This window comes from Fukomys damarensis, unplaced genomic scaffold (assembly GCF_012274545.1).
Source record: "Fukomys damarensis isolate Sample0158 unplaced genomic scaffold, DMR_v1.0_HiC HiC_scaffold_12, whole genome shotgun sequence".
NCBI lineage: Eukaryota > Metazoa > Chordata > Mammalia > Rodentia > Bathyergidae > Fukomys > Fukomys damarensis.
In genome coordinates, this window is record NW_022900924.1 from 54,219,947 (window position 1) to 54,229,544 (window position 9,598).

Here is a 9,598-nt window from a genome sequence, read left to right on the forward strand (position 1 = left end):
AAAAAAAAAAAAAAAAAAAAAAAGGAAAAAGTAAAGGATTAAAGCAGGTTCGGTGGTGCATGCCAATCAACCCACCACTTGAGAAGCTGAGGCAGAGGGTTGTAAATTTGAGATTAGCCTGGGTTAGGCAGTGACTGTGAAGCCAGCCTAGACTATATTAATGAGACCCTGTCTGGAAAAGAAAGACAATATGGTGGCGCATACCTATAATTCCAGCACTGTGGGAGGCTGAGGCAGGAGGGTTGCCAAGTTCAAGCCCAGCCTGGGCAACAGTGAGAGTCTTTCTCAAAATAAAAAATAAAGGACTGGGGATATAGATACAGCTCGATATAAAGGCCCTAGGATCTGTCCCCATTTCTGCAAAAACAAACAAACAAACAAACAAAAAACAAAAAAACCCCGAGCATGTTAAGGCGTAAGCAGTTATACGGTCATTCTTCAGTTTAAACTGAGCAGCTATCTTTTCTTTTTGGTCTTTTAGCTTTCCGCGAATGAAAGAGAAAGCAGTGAGCCAGGGAATTTGGTTCCTCTTTTTATGCCGCAATCACCTGTGACAGCCACTTTGTCTGACGAGGATGATGGCTTCATGGACCTTCTTGATGGAGAGAATCTGAAGGTACCGTGTGTGATGTGCGCGTGCACACGTATGTTCCGTCCCTGCCATTCCAGCCACCCCTGCCGGTGTCACCTGCATTCGTGTGAGGCTGCTCCTAGCTTGGTGGCTTGGGAGAGCCAGGAGGAGGCCCCGATAGGCTGCTCCTCACCTCAAATGAGTTGACCCTAAATAAGGGCAGGGCAGGGCCAGGTGCCAAGTGGCAGGAGACCTCCCAACCCCACGGGGCTGTCACCTGTGTTGCCCCTGGCCGCCCTCAGCTGGGAGACTGGTAATGTGTGTGGGGCTGGGCCTCCTTGAAGCTGTCGCTGCTGGATCTCTAAAGCCAGTTGTCCTGCCCTGCAGAATGACGAGGGGACCCCGTCGTGCATGGCCAGCCTCTGGACCGCTCCCCTGGTCACAAGAAGAGTGACAAATCTTGTAAGTGCCCCCGATGCGGCCTTGGCCGAGCATAGCCTGAGGGTGACACAGCAGCAGGCCCTGGGCACCAAGCTGACTTTGCAGGACACCTCTCTTCTGAGCATGTGCCAGCCTGAAGCAGGACTGCAGATTCAGGGCAACCAACCAAACAACCAGGCAGTTTGGGAAAAAAACAATGAAGCCTAACTAACTCAATATAGCCCAGGCTGTCCGTGAACTCACAGCGATCCTCCTGCCTCAGCCTCCCAAGCACTGGGGTTACAGATGCGCACCCTCCTGCCCAGCTTTTGATAGCTGATAACCTAAGTTGTAAATATGGAGCAAATGAACTACAGTGAGGAATTTCCTTTCACAAGTGCTCGCCACAGAGCCAGGCGCCAGGGCATTCGCCTGTGATCCCAGCAGGGACAGCCCTGGCTCTACAGTGAATTGAGGCCATCCGGGCTACAGGGCAAGGCTCCTGCCTCAGCCACAGCAAGCGTAGCCATGGCAGTCTCAGCATTGCTGGTAGCACACTAGGAAATGAGCTTCTGAAAGGGAAGAGGTAGAGAATCCTGCTCCCCAGGAGTGGCCCACGCTGAGACCTGGAGCACTCTCCATATCGTGGGCTCCATGCTGTTCCGGCTGTTTCCGATTTCTGAATGAACTTGAAGTCTCCTGGCCTTGCAGGTGAACAGATTTTCATGAAAGATGGCGCTGTCTTTTTCTCCTTAAGGGCAACCGAGGCCAGCTTGCTGACTCCCCTTCCGTGTGCAGCCCCAGCTCGCGGCCGGTGCTGAAGAGACCCGAGCGGTGGCCGGAGGACTCGCGGGCCAGCTCGAAGCGCAGGAGGAGCGCGGGGGGCTCTGGTCTGCAGAAGACGCCGGAGGTGTGTGCCTGCAGGGTTGCTGCGCTCTCACCGGACCCGCCTTCCGCGCTGCGCGCTTGCTGTGCTGAGACTTGCTGGTTCTGTTCTGGGCTTTGCTGTTCTCATTTGTTTCAAGCGTACTGGTGATTGCCCTTGAAGCATTTTTAAGATGGCAGCTTGAAGATCCTTGTCAGGTTACTCTGACTTCTATTCCCAGTGTTGGCCTCTGTTTTTTCCTATTTGACTTAGGCTTTTCTGGTTCTTGGTGGGAATGGTGATGTTTCGTGTCTCCTGTGTGTTTAGGGCTTTTTGTAATGCACTTTTCATGAGCCTCTGACTGCAGGCGCCTGGGCTACCAGCCTCCACCCATCAGGTGGGAGCAGCCCCCCTTCCAGTGGAGGGGGAATACGGCATGTGGGGGTCTCAGCACCCCTCTTTCTAGTGGGTATTGAGGGTCTGCACTCTTCCGTAGTCTTTAGCTGGGGTGGTAGACTGGTTATTGGCCTACGGTTCTGTTTTTTACCTTGAGAAATTGTCCTTTGCCTAAAGGAATAGGCTTTTCTTAGAAACTTTTTTTTGTACTGAGGATCAAACTCTGGACCTTGTACTTGCGAGGCAGGCATAGTGTCACTGAGCTAAATCCCCAGCAACTGTCTCCCCACCCCCCCTTGTTTCCTCCTGTTTTCTCACCGCTTTAGGTTTGGCATATACCTTTTTTTTTTTTTTTTTTTTTTTTTAATAGGTACGGAAATAAAGAATTTCATTTTTATTTGTTTTGAGACGGGGTCTCACTATGTAGTTCACTGTGTAGCCCAGGTTGGTCTCGAACTCACAGCGATCCTCCTGCCTCAGCCTCCCGAGTGCTGGGATTACAGGTGTGCGCCACCACGCCCAGCTAATTGTATTTGTGTTTTATAAGCATATATATATGCTCTTGGGTATCTCCTATCATGAACATCCTTGTGGGGACACAACTCTAAATTACTTTTTAGTAGTTTTGTGAGCATCCTTTTCGTGTATACACTTTTTTTCTGCTGATGAACATTTAGCTGCTTTCTAGTTTTATTGTTGCTGTTGCTGTTGTTTTTGAGAAGGTCTTACTATATGGCCCAGGCTGGTCTCGAACTTCTTCCTGCCTCAGCCTCTCCAGTGCTGGGATGACAAGTGGGCGTCACTATACCTAGCCCGGTTTCTAGTTTTTTTACCCTTGACAGCTGCAGTACTCAGCACCCTTGCATGTTCAGCTTTGGGAAGTGTGTGCATATGCTATGAACACACCACGCTCATTGCTTGTGACTCAAGAACAAGCTGGGGAGGGAGACTGACTTGGAAAGCTAGCAAACCAGAGAAGGTGGCGGTGTCTCCAGTCAGGCCATTCTGCTGCCAGGTTACAGACCCAGGCCTTCTGTGGTGATTGTGGGGAGGCATCAGATGGGTGGGCACCAGGGTGGTTATAAATTTCAGGTGGTTGCTGTGGGTTGTGCTGCTGTCTTGTAATCCCAGCACTTGGAAGGCTGAGGCAGGAGGATCACTGCATGGTGAGCACAAGACCAGCCTGAACTCTGCAGCCAGACCCAGGCTAAAAAAATTTCTAGGTGATCCTGTGCTGTTATCTGTGTTGCGGGTTCCGTAAAGACAAAGAAAAGTTGCTGAGTAGAAAGCCTTCACTGTCTTTTTAGTCCCTTTTCCCAGGAGTAGTTAATGTTGCTGTTCGTTGGGATACAAAAGGCATCTTTTATGCAGAGAGAAGAAAGCAAAAGGCTACTTTTCCCTCCTGCTGGGGAGATAGAGGACCCCAGCCCCACCGCAGGGCGGGACAGGACAGGAGGAGATGGCGGCCTTTACTGTGGCTTCCAGAATTAGTGCTTTGGGGGCTGGGTGGGGTGGCTGAGGCAGGAGGCCACTTGAGTTCAACGCCAGCCCGGATAACATAGTGAGATCCTGTCTCAAAAAAAAAGGCAAGCTAGATTTTTTTTTTCCCGTCTTGGGAATTGAACCTTGGACCTTTTCGCTGAATTACATCCCCAGCTCTTTGGGAGAGCATCTTGCTCAGTTGCTTGGACCTGGTGTTCCTCCTTCCTTAGCCTCCCAGTGTGCTAGGCTTACAGGTTCGCACCCGCACACCTGGCTGCGGGGTGGCTGGGGGCCCTGGGATTGAACCCAGAAACAGGTCATGTGCGCCCTGGGCAAGCTGTCTGCACACTGAGCCACACCCCCAGCCTACCATCACTGTTTTGAAACCCTTGTTAAACGAAGTGATACATCTGGGCACCAAACAACTGCCCGATCAAAGCAGATACCATCACCCATGTGATATCGCCAAAAAAACAGCCTCTAGAGTCTAGGGTTACAGGCACCTGGAGAATGGAAGACAGTGTCGGATGCCACCAGTGTCTGCGTGGGACAGGTGGCCTGGGTTCTTCTGTAAGTGCAGAGGGCACAGAGGTGGAACCTGGGCGCCAGCTGGGTCAGGTGCCTGCTGCGGAGGGTGGACCTTGCTTCAGTCTGGATACGAGCAAATAAATGCAAGGTCATTAAAGAGGTAGTCGGGCAAGCCGAACCCAGTATTGACTGATGCCTGATACTAAGAAATTGTAGCTGGGCGGGATGGCGCAGGCCTGTCATCCCAGCACTTGGTGGGAGGCTGAGGCAGGAGGATCAGAAGTTTGACCCCAGGATTGAACCCAGGGCCTTCCCATTGAGCTGCGACCTTCCCATGCATGTGCCGCTCCCCTTCCACCGGACAGGAAAAACTGACTTGCCAGACGTGGGCATCGGAACGCCAGCCTCATGGGCTCCCTTTGCTTTATTACAGCTTCTGCATCATTCTTTATCCCTGGTGCCGTCCCCAAAAGGGAGCATTGAGAACATCTTGGACAGTGACCCCCGGGACCTCATAGGAGATTTCTCCAAGGTAACTGTGTGACGGCTGCTTGCTCTGGCTGAGTGACACGCTCTGGCCGAGACTGGGGAACCAAGTCCGGTTCTCAGGTGCGGGTGACACTGGTGCACTCACTGTGCCGATCGGGGCTTTGGGGCGGAGCTGTCTGCACGATGCCTGGCTCCAGCCAAAGACGGGCTCTCAGGCCGGATCCTGGTCACTGCACAGCAGAGGCAACAGTAACACCCAGAGGCCTGAGTCGGGACTGGCTCACTGCTGCTGCGGGAAGCCTCACCACCTGGTTTGCTGTTTTGTGTTTTTAGGGTTATCTCTTTCATACAGTGGCTGGGAAGCATCAGGATTTAAAGTACATTTCTCCAGAAATTGTAAGTGACCTTCGGAAACCCGCCACACGCGGGTATCTAGGCATAGTTGTGTCCAGCAACCAACGTTGGCCTCCTGGTCTCTCCCACAGATGGCATCCGTTTTGAACGGCACGTTCGCCAACCTCATTAAGGAGTTCGTCATCATCGACTGCCGGTACCCGTACGAGTACGAGGGAGGCCACATCAAGGTAGGGCTGCCAGCCTCAGGGAGACCCAGGCGCAGTCTGGTTCAGGGCGGCAAGCTGGCTGCTCAGCGCCTCACCGCTGGGGGCGGGGATCAAGGCCGGAGGCGGGGTTACAGCCCTGGGCTCCTGGGCACTGTGCACTCCTGGCGAGGAGCCCCACGTCTGCCGCTTGGCAGGGGGCGAGCTGGGACAGGTGTGTGCGTGCCCCCCAGTGTCTGCCACTTAGGAGAGCCCGAGGTTTACAGGCACGGCTCATGAAGGGAGGTGTGGCTTCCCGACCCTGCGCTCTGCACTGGGCTGTGTGAGGTGGGCCCCACAGTCACCAGTGCTGTGTGTGCTGACAGCTGGCTCTGCTTCCTTCCTCCAGGGGGCGGTGAACCTGCACATGGAGGAGGAGGTGGAAGACTTCCTGCTGAAGAAGCCCATCGTGCCCACCGATGGCAGGCGCGTCATCGTCGTGTTCCACTGCGAGTTTTCTTCCGAGAGGGGCCCTCGCATGTGAGTGCTGTGCCGTCCAGGCCCAGGGCCTCTGGGTGGCTGCCACACAGGGTGGGTTTCAGCACATGGAGCATCCCCTTGCCGGCTGGGTGTGCGGTGCACGCCTGTCACCCCAGTACCCCGGGAGGCTGAGGCAGGAGGATTATAAGTTCCACCCTGGCCTGGGCAGCTTAGAGACATTGTGGGACCTTGTCTTTTGTTGTTGTTGTTGTTTGTTATTTTGTTTGTTTGTTTGTTTTGTTTTGTTTTTTTTGAGACAGGGATCACTATGTAGTTGAGACTGACCTGGAACTCACTGTGTAGCCCAGACTGGTCTCAAACTCACAGCGATCCTCCTGCCTCAGCCTCCCGAGTGCTGGGATTACAGGCCTGTGCCACCACGCCCGCGTTTTGAAAACACTTTTAATCATATATAGAGGCCTACAGCCAGAATTGATATGGCTTCTACTTTCACAGTAAGTCATTTTTTCAATAAAGAGAACTGTTGCAGGTAGGTTTTAAAGATATTCTGAGGACCGGAGATTTAGCTCAGTGGCACCAGTGCCTACCTGGCAAAAAGCAAGGTCCTGAGTTTGATCCCCGGTTCCGCAAAAAAACAAAACAAAACAAAAAAAACTTTAAGAACAAAGACAATTAGACTAAATCCAGAAAAAAAATTTTAAAGCCTGGAATTACTGAAAAGATGGTGGTGATGACAGAAGTTTATAAAGGCAATTAAATGTGCCCAGCAGGCAATAGGAAAAATTAAGTTAACACAGGAAAAGTTTTTTAATTTGCCTCCGGTTTGAGCCACTAACTATGGACCTTGTTGTCTTCAACAGATAAAAGCAAGGCTGGGGAACAGGCATTTTCCCAAACCCTATCCACTTAACAGCTGGCTCATTTGTGTAGTCTGTGGGCTCTAGCGGGCAGCTTGGGGCACCTCCAGCCCGCCATGGGTGATGCTAGTGTACCCTCCGCCCCAGCAGCTCCTTGTTGGTCCTGTGTAGTGAACTTTGGCCCTTCCTGTTTGCTATGGGACCACTGGTCTCATGTGACATCTTTCAAGTCCCATGTGGTGTTGTGCAAGCGCCAGGAGTGCGAGAAGGCTGTTTTCCTGTTCTTGTTTGTTTAGGGTGGTGCTGGGTGGAGCCTGGGGCCTTGTGCGTCCTCGGCCAGCTCTGCCACTGAGCTGCACCCCCAGCCCTTGGCTCTGCGTTGGCACAGACCCTGGTGTCACCACATGAGCAGGCCACACAGTGCGAGGAGGGGCCGGACCCTTGGGGGGCTGGCAGTGAGCAGAGCCCCGCACACGGAGAGCAGAGCGGAGGCGGGCACGCTGAACGCAGCAGCCGTGCAGAGGGGCTGCGGTGGGGGGCGAGTTGGGGGTCCCTGCGGGACGTGGATGTGCTCCCAGCCTCGGGGTGACGGGAAGAGCCTTCGTTCCGTGTGCTCTCTTGGGACTTCCGTGCAGGGCAGGCTCGGGGCTGGCTGTCCGGGAGCAGGGGTGCGGGACGGGAGCGTGGCCAGCACCGCGCAGACAGCCATCCGCTCCCCCACCAGGTGCCGCTACGTGAGGGAGAAGGATCGGCTGGGGAACGAGTACCCCAGGCTGCACTACCCCGAGCTGTACGTGCTGAAGGGCGGGTACAAGGAGTTCTTCCTCAAGTGCCAGGTGAGCGCGAGTCCCACCAGGCCGGGCGGGTGGGTGCGGCGGGAGACCCTGACCCGCGTCCCTCCCCAGGCTCACTGCGAGCCCCCCAGCTACCGGCCCATGCACCACGAGGACTTCAAGGAGGACCTGAAGAAGTTCCGCACCAAGAGCCGGACCTGGGCGGGGGAGCGGAGCAAGCGCGAGATGTACAGCCGCCTGAAGAAGCTCTGAGGCGGCGCTGCGGGACCCGGACAGCGGGCCTCGGCTCTGCCTGCCGGGCTGGTACCAAAGACACCTGAGCGGCGGTTTGGCCCCGCGGCCTCGGGTAACCGTGGGTTTAATTTATTCAGCTCCGTCCATTACTTTCTTTCTTTTTGACTCCCGGGGACTCTCACAGCCTCGGCTCTGCCTGCCGGGCTGGTACCAAAGACACCTGAGCGGCGGTTTGGCCCCGCGGCCTCGGGTAACCGTGGGTTTAATTTATTCAGCTCCGTCCATTACTTTCTTTCTTTTTGACTCCCGGGGACTCTCACTCTTCTGCTTCCGTAAGTCAATACTGCCGTTCCAGGACGGGGCCCGCCGCCCGGGGCCACCTCCGCTTGTCACTCCAGAAGGGGAGCGAGGCCTGTCAGAGTCGGCTGCGCCCCGGCTGCTATTTCAAGCCAAGGACTAAGGCCCTGGTGGGAGCAGGCGGCCTCGGTGTGGCGTCCAGGACGCGAGCTGACTTCCCGGGCCCTCTGGCCGGCCACCTCGGGTGTGTCCCCTCCTCGGTGCCACGGCAGGGACGGGACGGGACGGGCTGCTGTGTCCCTCCGCTGTCCCATGCGCTCCTGGCTTCTGATCCTTAAGATAGTGTCGCTTCTGAGGGGCGGCGGCCTCCCAGGTGACCTGGCTGTATCATGTTTTAATTGGAGGGACAGGAAGTAGATCACCAGTTCTCCCTGACTTAGTCCCACAGAAACAGGTGTCCAGCGGCCACCTTAACGGGTTCTGCACAGCGTCCCCCACTGCGCCGTGCCCTGGCCTTTCCCGGCGTCCCCTCGGGTAAGCGGGGTTTTCCTCAGGAGAAGCGCCCATCAGCCGTGCTGCAGACGCTGGTGGCTGGGTGACGGGTGGGTTCCAGTGCATTTGGCTGTAAAAGAATCTTGTTGGGAAATACGAGGGGAGCGGGAGGGAGAAGGCTGGGCCCCGGCGGTCTCTGATCGCGTCTGCGGGGAATCTGTTCGTTGAGCGCCCAACAAGGGTTGACTCTCAGAGTCTGCCCTCGTAGCTGCAAGGTGACCAACTGTTGCAGGCTCTGAAAATAAAAATAAACTTGACCTTGAACCCACGCCGTCTGCCTGGTTCTTGGTGGGCTAGCGGGAATGATGCTGCCCTTGGAGGCTGTCACGTGTGGGCTGGGCTTGAACTTAGTGACCTGCCCCAGACTCCCAGCGTGCTGGGGTTAGGTGTGGCTCCACACCTGGCTCCAAGGGTTTGTTATTACAGTTAGGGTTTTGTCATTTGTCATGAAGTCTGTATAAGGTCTATAAAATGTCTTTAATCGTAACAAAATGCTTAGCAAGACCCTGGTTTTTTGGTTTGTTTTAAAGATAAAATAATGCTGCTTGCCTTGCAAGCGTAAGGACCCGAGTTCGATACCCCGTACCAAGAAAAAAAAACGGATAAAATAATGGTGGGGTACAGTGGTACTCAGCTGTTATCCCAGCACTTGGGAGGCGGAGACAGGAGGATAGATTCAAGGCCAGCCTGGGCTACATTAGTGAGACCCTGTCTAAGTGAAATAAGCTCTTTCTTGCTTGCCTGCTATACAGCTCCAGCGAGATTCCTGGCCAACCTGCTTGACTTCCTTACCTCAGTGACTGACTCTGCTCTGTTAATGGACTGGAGCAGGTGTGTGTTTGCACAGTCAACCTTGGGAGCGGTTCCCTGTGTGTAGAGTAGAACCTGAACTCTTTAGCCCATGTGCTGATAGCCTGTGTTCATTTGATGCCTCTCCAACAGGACAGCTTCCTGTTTCTAGAACATTCACTGCCCCCTGAGCCTGGCTTGTCACAAGCTGGAGACCTTCCATGCGAAAGCTTTCCTGTGGGAAACCGTGTAGACCCCGTGGAGCCAGCTGTTAACATTTACTG

The 9,598-nt window shown here is 54.5% G+C and overlaps 1 protein-coding gene across 1 annotated transcript in view; it reads left to right on the forward strand.

The window, feature by feature from the left end:
• The window catches only part of Cdc25a (cell division cycle 25A), a 26,840-nt gene extending 18,988 nt beyond the window's left edge, over nucleotides 1-7,852 (forward strand). The window contains exons 11-19 of the mRNA XM_010624568.3: nucleotides 482-616; nucleotides 959-1,033; nucleotides 1,749-1,901; nucleotides 4,696-4,794; nucleotides 5,085-5,147; nucleotides 5,237-5,335; nucleotides 5,700-5,830; nucleotides 7,373-7,484; nucleotides 7,554-7,852. Of these exons, the coding sequence (XP_010622870.2) occupies nucleotides 482-616; nucleotides 959-1,033; nucleotides 1,749-1,901; nucleotides 4,696-4,794; nucleotides 5,085-5,147; nucleotides 5,237-5,335; nucleotides 5,700-5,830; nucleotides 7,373-7,484; nucleotides 7,554-7,694 (1,008 nt within the window). The 3' untranslated portion in view covers nucleotides 7,695-7,852. The remainder of the gene's footprint in view (nucleotides 1-481; nucleotides 617-958; nucleotides 1,034-1,748; nucleotides 1,902-4,695; nucleotides 4,795-5,084; nucleotides 5,148-5,236; nucleotides 5,336-5,699; nucleotides 5,831-7,372; nucleotides 7,485-7,553) is intronic.
• The last annotated feature ends 1,746 nt before the right edge of the window (nucleotides 7,853-9,598 follow it).